At 47.2% G+C, this 16,902-nt stretch overlaps 1 protein-coding gene across 1 annotated transcript; it reads left to right on the forward strand.

The window, feature by feature from the left end:
• The first annotated feature begins 14,763 nt into the window (after nt 1-14,763).
• On the forward strand, nt 14,764-16,826 carry LOC119349193. Its single transcript, XM_037617222.1, has one exon. It carries the CDS (start codon nt 15,068-15,070, stop codon nt 16,715-16,717), a length of 1,650 nt encoding a protein of 549 aa, XP_037473119.1. The 5' UTR covers nt 14,764-15,067; the 3' UTR covers nt 16,718-16,826.
• The last annotated feature ends 76 nt before the right edge of the window (nt 16,827-16,902 follow it).

The raw sequence follows: 16,902 nt of genomic DNA on the forward strand, positions 1-16,902 counted from the left end.
GAGGCCATGTCTGTACATGCTAGGCTCGTCAAGTTAACCTAAGTGTTTTGCATGTGTAAATCTGTCTTACACCCGTTGTATGTGAACGTTAGAATCTATCACACCCGATCATCGCGTGGTGCTTCGAAACAACAAACTGTCGCAACGGCGCACAGTTAGGGGGAACACTTTCTTGAAATTATTATGGGGGATCATCTTATTTACTACCGTCGTTCGAAGTAAACAAGATGCAAAAACATGATAAACATCACATGTAATCAAATAACAGTGACATGATATGGCCAATATCATATAGCTCCTTTGATCTCCATCTTCGGGGCTCCATGATCATCTTCATCACCGGCATGACACCATGATCTCCATCATCATGATCTCCATCATCGTGTCTCCATGAAGTTGCTCGCCAACTATTACTTCTACTACTATAGCTAACAGTTTAGCAATAAAGTAACATAATTACATGGTGTTAAATCATTGACACACAGGTCATACAATAATTAAGACAACTCCTATGGCTCCTGCCGGTTATCATACTCATCGACGTGCAAGTCATGATTCCTATTACAAGAACATGATCTCATACATCACAATATATCATTCATCATTCATCACAACTTTTGGCCATATCACATCACAAAGCAATTGCTGCAAAAACAAGTTAGACGTCCTCTAATTGTTGTTGCATCTTTTACGTGGCTGCAATAGGGTTCTAGCAAGAACGTTTTCTTACCTACAAAAAAGCCACAACGTGATTTGTCAACTTATATTTACCCTTCATAAGGACCCTTTTCATCGAATCCACTCCAACTAAAGTGGGAGAGACAGACACCCGCTAGCCACCTTATGCAACTAGTGCATGTCAGTCGGTGGAACCTATCTCACGTAAGCGTACGTGTAAGGTCGGCCCGGGCCGCTTCATCCCACAATACCGCTGAAGCAAAATAAGAATAGTAGTGGCAAGAAAGTCGACAACATCTATGCCCACAACAGATTTGTGTTCTACTCGTGCAAAGAGAACTACGCATAGACATAGCTCATGATGCCACTGTTGGGGAATGTTGCAGAAAATAAAAAAATTCCTACGGTTTCACCAAGATCAATCTATGAGTTCATCTAGCAACGAGAGAGAGGGGTGCATCTACATACCCTTGTAGATCGCGAGCGGAAGCGTTCAAGAGAACGAGGTTGAGGGAGTCGTACTCGTCGTGATCCAAATCACCGGAGATCCTAGCGCCTAACGGACGGCACCTCCGCGTTCAACACACGTACGGTCAGCGTGACATATCCTCCTTCTTGATCCAGCAAGGGGGAAGGATAGGTTGATGAAGATCCAGCAGCATGACGGCGTGGTGGTGGATGCAGCAGGGATCTCGACAGGGCTTCGCCAAGCGTCTGCGGGAGGGAGAGGTGTAGCAAGGGGGAAGGGAGGCGCCAAGTGCAAGGGTGCAGCTACCGTCCCTCCCCCCTTCTTTATATAGGGACCCCAGGGGGGGTGCCGGCCCTAGGAGATGGGATCTCCTAGGGGGGCGGCGGCCAAGGGGGTGCCTTGCCCCCCAAGGCAAGTGGAGGCGCCCCCTCCCCTAGGGTTCCCAACCCTAGGTGCAGGGGGGGCAAGGGGGGCGCACCAGCCCACCAGGGGCTGGTTCCCCTCCCACTTCAGCCCATGGGGCCCTCCGGGATGGGTGGCCCCACCCGATGGACCCTCGGGACACTTCCGGTGGTCCCGGTACAATACCGGTGACCCCTGAAACTTTCCCGATGGCCAAAAGTCGACTTCCCATATATAATTCTTTACCTCCGGACCATTCCGGAACTCCTCATGACGTCCGGGATCTCATCAGGGACTCCGAACAGCTTTCGGTTTACTGCATACTCATATCTCTACAACCCTAGCATCACCGAACCTTAAGTGTGTAGACCCTACGGGTTCGAGAGACACATAGACATGACCGAGACTGCTCTCCGGTCAATAACCAACAGCAGGATCTGGATACCCATGTTTGCTCCCACATGCTCCTCTATGATCTCATCATATGAACCACGATGTCGAGGATTCAAGCAACCCCGTATGCAATTCCCTTTGTCAATCGGTATGTTACTTGCCCGAGATTCGATCGTCGGTATCCCAATACCTTGTTCAATCTCGTTACCGGCAAGTCACTTTACTCGTACCGTAATGCATGATCCCGTGACCAGACACTTGGTCACTTTGAGCTCATTATGATGATGCATTACCGAGTGGGCCCAGAGATACCTCTCCGTCATACAGAGTGACAAATCCCAGTCTCGATCCGTGTCAACCCAACAGACACTTTCGGAGATACCCGTAGTATACCTTTATAGTCACCCAGTTACGTTGTGACGTTTGGTACACCCAAAGCACTCCTACGGTGTCCGGGAGTTACACGATCTCATGGTCTAAGGAAAAGATACTTGACATTGGAAAAGCTCTAGCAAACGAACTACACGATCTTGTGCTATGCTTAGGGTTGGGTCTTGTCCATCACATCATTCTCCTAATGATGTGATCTCGTTATCAATGACATCCAATGTCCATAGTCAGGAAACCATGACTATCTGTTGATCAACGAGCTAGTCAACTAGAGGCTCACTAGGGACATATTGTGGTCTATGTATTCACATGTGTATTACGATTTCTGGATAATACAATTATAGAATGAATAAAAGACATTTATCATGAACAAGGAAATATAATAATAATCCTTTTATTATTGCCTCTAGGGCATATTTCCAACATGTCTGATTCCACGAGATGGCTGAAATTCCTCCAACTTTCTGCCATTGAACTGAGAATTTGACAGTAGACACCAAGTTCATGACAATACCTACCCATCGCTCAGTGAAGCCCAGCTTCAACATAATTGCTTTGATATAAGGCCATTCAATCCTATCATAAGCCTTCATCATATCAAGCTTCAAGGCACAAGCTTGGTGTTTTTTTTGCTTTATTCCGTTTCATGAAGTGCAGGCACTCATATGCAGTGATAATGTTATCAGTGATCAACCTGCCTGGCACGAAAGCTGACTACTCCTAAGATATTATGTCAGGTAGGACTAACTTTAAACGGTTTGAAATCACTTTGGATGCAATCTTGTATAGAACGTTACAAAGACTAATAGGCCGGAATTGTGATAGAAGTTAGGATTCTTTACCTTCGGTATTAGCACGAGAGCAGTTTCCTTGATGGAAGCAGCCGATTTTGTACCTTCCACAATTTTGATAACTACACTTGTTACTTCATTTCCACATACCTCCCAATGCCTCTAAAAGAATGCGCTGGGAAACTGTCCGGCCCCGGAGCTTTGGTCAGAAACATCTGAAAGAGAGTTGTTTTAACCTCCTCATGAGTGTACGGTGCATTCAAAGAGTCATTCATTGCCTGCGTGACCTTGACCGGGACAGTTTCCAACACTCGCTCCATATCATTCACCCCCTCTGATGTGTATAGTTCCTTATAAAAGGACGTAGTTAGGCCCTCCATCTCAGATATATCCTCAGTCACCTGTCCGTCCGACCGTTGGAGCGCCTTTATCTGGTTTTTCCTCCTACGTTTGCTTGCTCGGAGATGAAAGAAGTATGTATTCTTGTCACCATGGATAAGCCAGTCCACCCTGTCTCATTGTCTCCATAGTATTTCTTCACAATGGAACAATTCGACTAGACGGTCTGTTACTTTTATCTCTTCGTGCTAAGGTCCGGCCCTCCCTTGGGCAGAGCGAAGAGTCTGCAACAGATTTTTCAGCCTCGCAATTTCCTGTCTGATACTTCCAAAATGCACACGATCCCATGTAGCTAGGTCACCTGAGAGCTGTTGTAGCTTTTCCTTTACGTCCTGGACAGAATCCCCCGGGAAGCGCGCCCACGCCGCTCCAATCACCGTTGGGAGTGATTCATCCCTCTCCAAGCAAACCTCATATTTAAAAGGCCGAGGGCCCCGTTTGCATGCATGCACGTTTGTGAAGCGCAAAAGAAGTGGTATGTAATCTGAACTAGCAACTGTTTTGTGTTCAAGTACCATTGTAGGAAAGGCTAGCATCCAGCCCGGGTTAGCCACTGCCCTGTCCAACCTGACGCGTGTATATGTGCCTCCCGCAACCTTTTTTCCCATGTCCAGTTCAAGCCTTCATATCAATATATGAAAGCCCGCAAGTATCCAAAGCATCCTGAAACGCATCCATCTGAGCTTGACTCCTCTGTCCTACCCCATCATGTTCATTTGCATGAAGCACCTCGTTAAAATCACCGATCACCACCCATGGCAGGTTTCCGTTTCCAACTATACCTCGAAGCATGTCCCAAGTTTTGTGTCTCTCACTAACTTGGGCCTCGCCGTATACAAAAGTTATTCTTGTTTTTGCTTCGACCATTTCGTCAACTGTAACATCTATATGATACTCAGAGTAACCAATCACTTCAAGCTTTATTTCATCATTCCAAAAAATCCCTAGACCACCACTCCTGCCATTGCTGCTAACAACAAAACTTTTATTGTACCCTAAAGATCCTGCCAAGTTTTCCACACGAGTTCCCTCTATTTGGGTTTCGACAATACAAATGATAGAGGGGACAAATTGCTTCAATAGATCTCGAAGCTCGCGAACTATCGCGGGTTTGCCAGCCCCGCGACAGGTCCACACTAACGCACTCATTGTGCTAGGAGCGACCCACTGTAGGGGCCCGCCAAACGCGCATCAGTAAGTGTATTTTCCACTTTGTTCTTCCCCTGGTTCTTGTCTTCTGGACTGGGATTTGTCTTTGTCCTCTTGAGGTCCAGCTTGGGTGGTGGACTTGCCGGGACAGTGGCAGCGGGGAGCATTAGCGTATCTCCATGTTGCACCGGCGTAGCTGCTACGAAGGTAAGTAAAGGAACTTGTTGCTGGGCTCCTCTCTTGCGATTCGCATTCGCCTCCTCCATATCATCATCTAAGCCATCATCTCCATTAAAGGCTTCTTTATCGTACTGTCCTAGACCTTAGCCACTGCGCCCTGTGCGCCCATTGCCTCTACCCCCTTGTGTTCTGACGCCTCGGCCGCCTCTCCCTTCACCAGGTCCGCGTCCCGGTCCCATAAACCAGGAAGCTCTGAGGTCCTTAAAAAACTAAAGCTACAAACTCCTTGTGCAGATGGCCCAGGAAGCCGCAAACCGCACACCAGTTTGGCAACCTTTCATATTTGACCCTGAAGATCTCCCTCTTCTTCTTCTTTACCAGGGATACAACATTCTTCAGAGGTGCTTCTACGTTTATCCTCACACGAACACAGACAAAATTGCCTTCAAAGTCTTGCGATTTGGGCTCAGCATAAACAAACTCACCAATAGTGGCCGCCAAAGACTTGATGAGGGGGAAATAACCCTCCAAAAAATCGTGGATCTGCGCCCATATATCTATCTGTTGGGGAACGTAATAATTTCAAAAAAATTCCTACGCACACGCAAGATCATCGTGATGCATAGCAACGAGAGGGGAGAGTGTTGTCCACGTACCCTCGTAGACCGTAAGCGGAAGCGTTATGACAACGCGGTTGATGTAGTCGTACGTCTTCACGATCCGACCGATCCAAGTACCGAACGTATGGCACCTCCGAGTTCAGCACACGTTCAGCTCGATGACGATCCCCGGACTCCGATCCAGCAAAGTGTTGGGGATGAGTTCCGTCAGCACGACGGCGTGGTGACGATGATGATGTTCTACCAGCGCAGGGCTTCGCCTAAACTCCACGACGATATGACCGAGGTGGAATATGGTGGAGGGGGGCATCGCACACGGCTAAGGAACGATCACGTAGATCAACTTGTGTGTCCTAGGGTGCCCCCTGCCCCCGTATATAAAGGAGGGAGGGGGGAGGTGCGGCCGGCCCCCTAGGGGTGCGCCTGGAGGAGTCCTACTCTCATCGGGAGTAGGACTCCCCCCTCTTGCCTTGGTGGAGAAGGAAAGGGGGGAGGGGAAAGAGGAAAGGGGGGCGCCGCCCCCCCCCCCCTTCCTTGTCCTATTCGGACTAGGGGGAGGGGGCGCGCGGCCTGCCTTGGCCGGCCCTCCTCTTCTCCCTCATGGCCCACTAAGGCCCATTAACCCTCGGGAGGGTTCCGGTAACCCCCCGGTGTTCCGGTAAAATCCCGATTTCACCCGGAACCATTCTGATATCCAAATATCGGCTTCCAATATATCAATCTTTATGTCTCAACCATTTCGAGACTCCTCGTCATGTCCGTGATCACATCCGGGACTCCGAACAACCTTCGGTACATCAAAACTTATAAACTCATAATAAAATTGTCATCGTAACGTTAAGCGTGCGGACCCTACGGGTTCGAGAACTATGTAGACATGACCTAGAACTATTCTCGGTCAATAACCAATAGCGGAACCTGGATGCTCATATTGGCTCCTACATATTCTGCGAAGATCTTTATCGGTCAAACCGCATAACAACATAAGTTGTTCCCATTGTCATCGGTATGTTACTTGCCCGAGATTCGATCGTCGGTATCCAATACCTAGTTCAATCTCGTTACTGGCAAGTCTCTTTACTCATTACGTAATGCATCATTCCGTAACTAACTCATTAGCTACATTGCTTGCAAGGCTTATAGTGATGTGCATTACCGAGAGGGCCCAGAGATACCTCTCCGACAATCGGAGTGACAAAACCTAATCTTGAAATACGCCAACCCAACATGTACCTTTGGAGACACCTGTAGTACTCCTTTATAATCACCCAGTTAGGTTGTGATGTTTGGTAGCACCCAAAGTGTTCCTCCGGTAAACGGGAGTTGCATAATCTCATAGTTACAGGAACATGTATAAGTCATGAAGAAAGCAATAGCAATATACTAAACGATCAAGTGCTAGGCTAACGGAATGGGTCATGTCAATCACATCATTCTCCTAATGATGTGATCCCATTAATCAAATGACAACACATGCCTATGGTTAGGAAACATAACCATCTTTGATTAATGAGATAGTCAAGTAGAGGCATACTAGTGACTATATGTTTGTCTATGTATTCACACATGTATCATGTTTCCGGTTAATACAATTCTAGCATGAATAATAAACATTTATCATGATATGAGGAAATAAATAATAACTTTATTATTGTCTCCAGGGCATATTTCCTTCAGTCTCCCACTTGCACTAGAGTCAATAATCTAGATTACACAGTAATGATTCTAACACCCATGGAGTCTTGGTGTTGATCATGTTTTGCTCGTGGAAGAGGCTTAGTCAATGGGTCTGCAACATTCAGATCTGTATGTATCTTGCAAATCTCTATGTCTCCCACCTGGACTTGGTCCCGGATGGAATTAAAGTGTCTCTTGATGTGCTTGGTCCTCTTGTGAAATCTGGATTCCATTGCCAAGGCAATTGCACCAGTATTGTCATAGAAGATCTTCATTGGTCCCGATGCACTAGGTATGACACCTAGATCGGAAATGAACTCCTTCATCCAGACTCCTTCATTTGCTACTTCCGAAGCAGCTATGTACTCTGCTTCACATGTAGATCCCGCCACGACGCTTTGTTTAGAACTGCACCAACTAACAGCTCCACCGTTTAATAAAAACACGTATCCGGTTTGCAATTTAGAATCGTCCAGATCTGTGTCAAAGCTTGCATCGACGTAACCATTTACGACTAGCTCTTTGTCACCTCCATATACAAGAAACATATCCTTAGTCCTTTTCAGGTATTTCAGGATGTTCTTGACCGATGTCCAGTGATCCACTCCTGGATTACTTTGGTACCTTCCTGCCAAGCTTATTGCTAAGCACACGTCAGGTCTGGTACACAGCATTGCATACATGATAGAGCCTATGGCTGAAGCATATGGAACATCTTTCATTTTCTCTCTATCTTCTGCTGTGGTCGGGCATTGAGTTTGACTCAACTTCACACCTTGTAATACGGGCAAGAACCCTTTCTTTGCCTGATCCATTTTGAACTTCTTCAAAATTTTATCAAGGTATGTGCTTTGTGAAAGTCCAACTAAGCGTCTTGATCTATCTCTATAGATCTTGATGCCCAATATATAAGCAGCTTCACCGAGGTATTTCATAGAAAAACTTTTATTCAAGTATCCCTTTATGCTATCCAGAAATTCTATATCATTTCCAATTAATAATATGTCATCTACATATAATATCAGAAATGCTACAGAGCTCCCACTCACTTTCTTGTAAATACAGGCTTCTCCAAAAGTCTGTATAAAACCATATGCTTTGATCACACTATCAAAGCATTTATTCCAACTCCGAGATGCTTGCACCAGTCCATAAATGGATCGTTGGAGCTTGCACACTTTGTTAGCACCTTTTGGATCAACAAAACCTCCTGGCTGCATCATATACAATTCTTCTTCCAGAAATCCATTCAAGAATGCAGTTTTTGACATCCATTTGCCAAATTTCATAATCATAAAATGCAGCAATTGCTAACATGATTCGGACAGACTTAAGCATCGCTACGGGTGAGAAAGTCTCATCGTAGTCAACCCCTTGTACTTGTCGAAAACCTTTTGCAACAAGTCGAGCTTTATAGACAGTTACATTACCATCAGCATCAGTCTTCTTCTTAAAAATCCATTTATTCTCAATGGCTTGTCGATCATCGGGCAAGTCAATCAAAGTCCATACTTTGTTCTCATACACAGATCACATCTCAGATTTCATGGCCTCTAGCCATTTTGCGGAATCTGGGCTCATCATCGCTTCCTCACTGTTCGTAGGTTCATCATGGTCAAGTAACATGACTTCTAGAATAGGATTACCGTACCACTCTGGTGCGGATCTTACTCTGGTAGACCTACGAGGTTCAGTAGAAACATGATCTGAAGTTTCATGATCAATATCATTAGCTTCCTCACTGATTGGTGTAGTTGTTACAGGAACCGGTTCTTGTGATGAACTACTTTCCAATAAGGGAGCAGGTACAGTTACCTCATCAAGTTCTACTTTCCTCCCACTCACTTCTTTCGAGAGAAACTCCTTCTCTAGAAAGGATTCGAATTTTGCAACGAAAATCTTGCCTTCAGATCTGTGATAGAAGGTGTACCCAACAGTCTCTTTTGGGTATCCTATGAAGACACATTTCTCTGATTTGGGTTCGAGCTTATCTGGTTGAAGTTTCTTCACATAAGCATAGCAGCCCCAAACTTTAAGAAACGACAACTTTGGTTTCTTGCCAAACCACAGTTCATGAGGCGTCGTCTCAACGGATTTTGATGGTGCCCTATTTAACGTGAATGCGGCCGCCTCTAAAGCATAACCCCAAAATGATAGCGGTAAATCAGTAAGAGACATCATAGATCGCACCATATCTAGTAAAGTACGATTACGACGTTCGGACACACCATTTCGTTGTGGTGTTCCGGGTGGCATGAGTTGCGAAACTATTCCGCATTGTTTCAAATGTAAACCAAACTCGTAACTCAAATATTCTCCTCCACGATCAGATCGTAGAAATTTTATTTTCTTGTTACGATGACTTTCCACTTCACTCTAAAATTCTTTGAACTTTTCAAATGTTTCAGACTTGTGTTTCATTAAGTAGATATACCCATATCTGCTCAAATCATCTGTGAATGTGAGAAAATAACGATACCCGCCGCGAGCCTCAACATTCATTGGACCACAAACATCAGTATGTATGATTTCCAACAAATCAGTTGCTCGCTCCATAGTTCCGGAGAATGGCATTTTAGTCATCTTGCCCATGAGGCATGGTTCCCAAGTACCAAGTGATTCATAATCAAGTGATTCCAAAAGCCCATCAGTATGGAGTTTCTTCATGCTCTTTACACCGATATGACCTAAACGGCAGTGCCACAAATAAGTTGCACTATCATTATCAACTCTGCATCTTTTGGTTTCAACACTATGAATATGTGTATCACTACTATCGAGATTCAATAAAAATAGACCACTCTTCAAGGGTGCATGACCATAAAAGATATTACTCATATAAATAGAACAACCATTATTCTCTGACTTAAATGAATAACTGTCTCGCATCAAACAAGATCCAGATATAATGTTCATGCTCAACGCTGGCACCAAATAACAATTATTTAGGTCTAAAACTAATCCCGATGGTAGATGTAGAGGTAGCGTGCCGACTGCGATCACATCGACTTTGGAACCATTTCCCACGCGCATCGTCACCTCGTCCTTAGCCAATCTTCGCTTAATCTGTAGTCCCTGTTTCGAGTTGCAAATATTAGCAACAGAACCAGTATCAAATACCCAGATACTACTGCGAGCATTAGTAAGGTACACATCAATAAAATGTATATCACATATACCTTTGTTCACTTTGCCATCCTTCTTATCCGCCAAATACTTGGGGCAGTTTCGCTTCCAGTGTCTAGTCTGCTTGCAGTAGAAGCACTCAGTCTCAGGCTTAGGTCCAGACTTGGGTTTCTTCTCTTGAGCAGCAACTTGTTTGATGTTCTTCTTGAAGTTCCCCTTCTTCTTCCCTTTGCCCTTTTTCTTGAAACTAGTGGTCTTGTTAACCATCAACACTTGATGCTCCTTCTTGATTTCTACCTCCGCGGCTTTTAGCATTGCGAAGAGCTCGGGAATAGTCTTGTCCATCCCTTGCATATTATAGTTCATAACAAAGCTCTTGTAGCTTGGTGGCAGTGATTGAAGAATTCTGTCAATGACACTATCATCAGGAAGATTAACTCCCAGTTGAATCAAGTGATTATTATACCCAGACATTTTGAGTATGTGTTCACTGACAGAACTATTCTCCTCCATCTTGCAGCTATAGAACTTATTGGAGACCTCATATCTCTCAATCCGGGCATTTGCTTGAAATATTAACTTCAACTCCTGGAACATCTCATATGCTCCATGATGTTCAAAACGTCGTTGAAGACCCGGTTCTAAGCCATAAAGCATGGCACACTGAACTATCGAGTAGTCATCAGCTTTGCTCTGTCAGACGTTCTTAACGTCGTCAGTTGCATCAGCAGCAGGCCTGGCACCCAGCGGTGCTTCCAGGACGTAATTCTTCTGTGCAGCAATGAGGATAATCCTCAGGTTAAGAACCCAGTCCGTGTAATTGCTACCATCATCTTTCAACTTTGCTTTCTCAAGGAACGCATTAAAATTCAACGGAACAACAGCACGAGCCATCTATCTACAACAAACATAGACACGCAAAATACTATCAGGTACTAAGTTCATGATAAATTTAAGTTCAATTAATCATATTACTTAAGAACTCCCACTTAGATAGACATCCCTCTAATCCTCTAAGTGATTACGTGATCCATATCAACTACACCATGTCTGATCGTCACGTGAGATGGAGTAGTTTCAACAGTGAACATCAATATGTTGATCATATCTACTATATGATTCACGCTCGACCTTTCGGTCTCCGTGTTCCGAGGCCATATCTGTTATATGCTAGGCTCGTCAAGTTTAACCTGAGTATTCCGCGTGTGCAACTGTTTTGCACCCATTGTATTTGAACGTAGAGCCTATCACACCCGATCATCACGTGATGTCTCAGCACAAAGAACTTTCGCAACGGTGCATACTCAGGGAGAACACTTCTTGATAATTTAGTGAGAGATCATCTTAAAATGCTACCGTCAATCAAAGCAAGATAAGATGCATAAAGGATAAACATCACATGCAATCAATATAAGTGATATGATATGGCCATCATCATCTTGTGCTTGTGATCTCCATCTTCGAAGCACCGTCATGATCACCATCGTCACCGGCGCGACACCTTGATCTCCATCGTAGCATCATTGTTGTTACGCCATCTATTGCTTCTACGACTATCGCTACCGCTTAGTGATAAAGTAAAGCAATTACAGGGCGTTTGCATTTCATACAATAAAGCGACAACCATATGGCTCCTGCCAGTTGCCGATAACTTCGGTTACAAAACATGATCATCTCATACAATAAAATATAGCATCATGTCTTGACCATATCACATCACAACATGCCCTGCAAAAACAAGTTAGACGACCTCTACTTTGTTGTTGCAAATTTTACGTGGCTGCTACGGGCTTAGCAAGAACCGTTCTTACCTACGCATCAAAACCACAACGATAGTTCGTCAAGTTAATGTTGTTTTAACCTTCGCAAGGACCGGGCGTAGCCACACTCGGTTCAGCTAAAGTGAGAGAGACAGACACCCGCCAGTCACCTTTAAGCACGAGTGCTCGTAACGGTGAAACCAGTCTCCCGTAAGCGTACGCGTAATGTCGGTCCGGGCCGCTTCATCTCACAATACCGCTGAGCCAAAGTATGACATGCTGGTAAGCAGTATGACTTGTATCGCCCACAACTCACTTGTGTTCTACTCGTGCATATGACATCTACGCATAAAACCTGGCTCTAATGCCACTGTTGGGGAACGTAGTAATTTCAAAAAAATTCCTACGCACACGCAAGATCATGGTGATGCATAGCAATGAGAGGGGAGAGTGTTGTCCACGTACCCTCGTAGACCGTAAGTGAAAGCGTTATGACAACGCGGTTGATGTAGTCATACGTCTTCACGATCCGACCGATCCAAGTACCGAACGTACAGCACCTCCGAGTTCAGCACACGTTCAGCTCGATGACGATCCCCGGACTCCGATCCAGCAAAGTGTCGGGGATGAGTTCCGTCAGCACAACGGCGTGGTGATGATGATGATGTTCTACCGGTGCAGGGCTTCGCCTAAACTCCGCGACGATATGACCGAGGTGGAATATGGTGGAGGGGGGCACCGCACATGGCTAAGGAACGATCACATAGATCAACTTGTGTGTCCTAGGGTGCCCCCCTGCCCCCGTATATAAAGGAGGGAGGGGGGAGGTGCGGCCAACCCCCTAGGGGTGCGCCTGGAGGAGTCCTACTCCCATCGGGAGTAGGACTCCCCCCTCTTGCCTTGGTGGAGAAGGAAAGGGGGGAGGGGAAAGAGGAAAGGGGGGCGCCGCCCCCCCCCTTCCTTGTCCTATTCGGACTAGGGGGGAGGGGACGCGCGGCCTGCCCTGGCTGGCCCTCCTCTTCTCCCTCATGGCCCACTAAGGCCCATTAACCCTCGGGAGGGTTCCGGTAACCCCCCGGTGTTCCGGTAAAATCCCGATTTCACCCGGAACCATTCCGATATCCAAATATAGGCTTCCAATATATCAATATTTATGTCTTGACCATTTCGAGACTCCTCATCATGTCCGTGATCACATCCGGGACTCCGGACAACCTTCGGTACATCGAAACTTATAAACTCATAATAAAACTGTCATCGTAACGTTAAGCGTGCGGACCCTATGGATTCGAGAACTATGTAGACATGACCTAGAACTATTCTCGGTCAATAACCAATAGCGAAACCTGGATGCTCATATTGGCTCCTACATATTCTGCGAAGATCTTTATCGGTCAACCCGCATAACAACATACGTTGTTCCCTTTGTCATCGGTATGTTACTTGCCCGAGATTCGATCGTCGGTATCCAATACCTAGTTCAATCTCGTTACTGGCAAGTCTCTTTACTCGTTACGTAATGCATCATTCCGTAACTAACTCATTAGCTACATTGCTTGCAAGGCTTATAGTGATGTGCATTACCGAGAGGGCCCAGAGATACCTCTCCGACAATCGGAGTGACAAAACCTAATCTCGAAATACGCCAACCCAACATGTACCTTTGGAGACACCTGTAGTACTCCTTTATAATCACCCAGTTACGTTGTGACGTCTGGTAGCACCCAAAGTGTTCCTCCGGTAAACGGGAGTTGCATAATCTCATAGTTACAGGAACATGTATAAGTCATGAAGAAAGCAATAGCAATATACTAAACGATCAAGTGCTAGGCTAACGGAATGGGTCATGTCAATCACATCATTCTCCTAATGATGTGATCCCATTAATCAAATGACAACACATGTCTATGGTTAGGAAACATAACCATCTTTGATTAATGAGCTAGTCAAGTAGAGGCATACTAGTGACTATATGTTTGTCTATGTATTCACACATGTATCATGTTTCCGGTTAATACAATTCTAGCATGAATAATAAAACATTTATCATGATATGAGGAAATAAATAATAACTTTATTATTGCCTCTAGGGCATATTTCCTTCACTATCTTGTCGAGCGCAATGGTCGAGGGTTAGTGAACCCATCATAAGGTGCCAGCACCACAGCTTTCCCCTTGAACGTCCAGGGGCCTTCCTCCATGACCCTCTCCCAATCTCCAAGACACTGAAACTGCATGGTGTATAGGTTCTCCTCCAAAGGATGAATCTTGACTTCCTTAGCGAGATCCCATCTGATTCTCATCTGGCGATAAAACCAGTATTGGCTGTAGGTCTTGGGCGTATGGACTCGAGCGATCGCCATCCACCGTGTTGATTCCTACGGTAGGTCTTGCTCATCCACGATCACATCCTGCAGGTTTTCTTCGCTCAAACCAAGTTCTTCCATCATGGCCTCCAACTCGGAAGAACCCGAGCCCGAAGCCGTCGCCGCCATGATTTCTCTTGCCCGCAAAAAGGAGTCTGCGGGCGATGGTTCCCTAACCGATCACACCCCACCCCTCCCGACCAGGAGCCAGAGGCCCTAGCCAAAGCGGCGTAGGAGATCGCAGGGGAGCGGAGTCTCAACGTTGGTGACGAGCACCGCCGTCGCCTTCGAGAGAATAAGAAACCGTAACTAAAGGAAAAAAATTGTCAGTTGATCTGATTTGTTAAAAGATCTCAGTTGCCCTCCTAACCGACCCTGGATGCAATAAGCGAGCCCACCAGGCTATTGTTGCGTCAAATAGGATTTCTCTCCCTCTCTCTCAAAAAAAGCGGCGTATAGGATTGCGCCAACATCGTCGATTGAAGAAAAAAAAAACGTTTCAGAAAATAAGTCATCTCCTATTGCCTACGCTGATCCGCATAGAGGCGCTCAATTCCCCCAAATCCCCCAACCCCCCTTCTCGCCGGCGGTGCCTACTCCGATCTCGGGCTGAGTTTCTCCGGCCACCGCCGCCCTCATCCCCGTATCCAAGGAGGTTCCGGCGTCGATGCGGACTCGCGTATCCAGTCGCAGCCGCGTCCCACCAGCACGCGCCTGCACCGCATCTACTCGTCGTCGCCCGGCCGAAGCGAGCTTCACCCTGGCCAGGAGGCGTCGCGTGGACCGTCTCCTGCGCCGGCAGCCGCGGAAGCAGGCAGATCCAGGCGAGGACCGTGTCAGCGCCCTCCCCGATGACCTCCTCCTCCTCGTCCTGCGTCGCCTCGACACCCGCGCGGCGCTCGGCGCCGGGCTGCTCTCCAAGCGCTGGGCTGGCCTCCCCCGCGAGCTCCCCGCCCTCGACCTCAGGGTCAGCGACGTACTCCCGCCGCGCTACCGGCGGTGGCTCCTCCGCTACCGTGACATCTTCAGCAGCGGAACCTTTGCGCTGTACAGGCATCGCCTCGGGCATCACGAGTTCGTGCCCAGCATGACGAGGTACGAGCGCCGCGCCATGCGCGCCTTCACCAGCTCCGTCGAGGGTCTCCTGGGCTCCCGAGCTCGCCGGAGGGTCAGCAGCCTCAGGCTCGAGTTCTTCATCACGGGCAACACCGGCTGCGTCAACCGGCTGATTTCCCAGGCCATGGATGCTTGGGGTGTCGACGACCTCGAGGTCATCGCCCGGCCGACATTCCGGCAGCAGACCGTGCACGCCTTCCCTAGCCACGGCCTCTGCTCCTCGCCCCGGTTGTCACGCCTGCAAAACCTCAAGCTTGGGGGCTGTGTCATCCCGTATCTGCTGCATGAGTACCACGCGCTCACTAGGCTCGTCCTGCAAGACGTTGCCGAGTCACCTCCGGCCGCCTACGAGGGCGTCTTCGACTCGTGCCCGCAGCTGCAGGTGGTGCACCTCAACTCCTGTCTCTGCGGCGGCAGGGACATGGTCATGGTTGTGGATGCCCCCAGCTCGCAGATCAGGGAGTTGGTTGTGGACAAGTGTGAAATAGGATCAATATGGTTGAGGGATCTTCCCAATCTGGAGCGTCTGGCCTCCCTGGGCACACGACTGTTCTTCGAGTCCACTGCATTCCCATGCCTAAGGCAATGGAGCCTCGCCCGCTGCCACGGTGTCGACTTGGATGGGTTTCGACAACGCTTTCGGCAGCACCTGGAGCTTGACTTGTTTCTTGGACACACCCCGGACATTACCGACCTGATCATCCGGTTCACGGGGCCCGACAGATGGATCGTGCCATCTATCTCACCATCCGTTTTGTTACCTAACCTGAGGCGGCTGTTGGTCGCCGATGTGCCTTCGTCCTGGGACGTCTCTTGGCCCCGTCTTCTCTTTGAGATGGCGCCTTCCCTCGAGAGTTTTCACATCCACATTGCCTCTTGCCTGGAGGAGCCCAGTCCCAATGAAGAAATATCCTGGTGGCCGACAAAGTTTCGGCAGCATCGCTTGAAGGAGTTTGTGATGGCTGGTTTTGAGGCAACAGAGAGGCAGATTTACCTTATCAAGTTTGTCATGGCCGTATGCACGGCGTTGCGTCATGTCAGCATGTTCAAGAATGGGCATGCTCAGGACAAGGGGCACTGGGAATGGGAGATGGTGACACAGCAACACTCATGGACTGAGGAGGACAAGGACGACACGCTCAAGCAGATTATGGGCACGGCATCTTCAACAGCAGCTCCGGTTCAACTGGTTTTAGGCTGATCATCGTGTGTTTGTGCCTGTCTTATGATCCTCTCATAATGTATTCCACATCTCTGTTTTACTCGATGTGATTTATAATATATTACTCAAATAATGTTTTTGTTTGTTATTCCTTTTCTGTGCTAAGCAGTGCGTGTGCATTTTTCAATGGAACTCAATCCAATTTGTCTGCTGAATTTTCCATA

Source organism: Triticum dicoccoides, chromosome 1B (assembly GCF_002162155.2).
Source record: "Triticum dicoccoides isolate Atlit2015 ecotype Zavitan chromosome 1B, WEW_v2.0, whole genome shotgun sequence".
NCBI lineage: Eukaryota > Viridiplantae > Streptophyta > Magnoliopsida > Poales > Poaceae > Triticum > Triticum dicoccoides.

Coding starts and splice junctions, on each gene's coding strand:
- LOC119349193 (XM_037617222.1), top strand. CDS start 15,068: ATGCGGACTCGCGTATCCAGTCGCAGCCGCGTCCCACCAGCACGCGCC.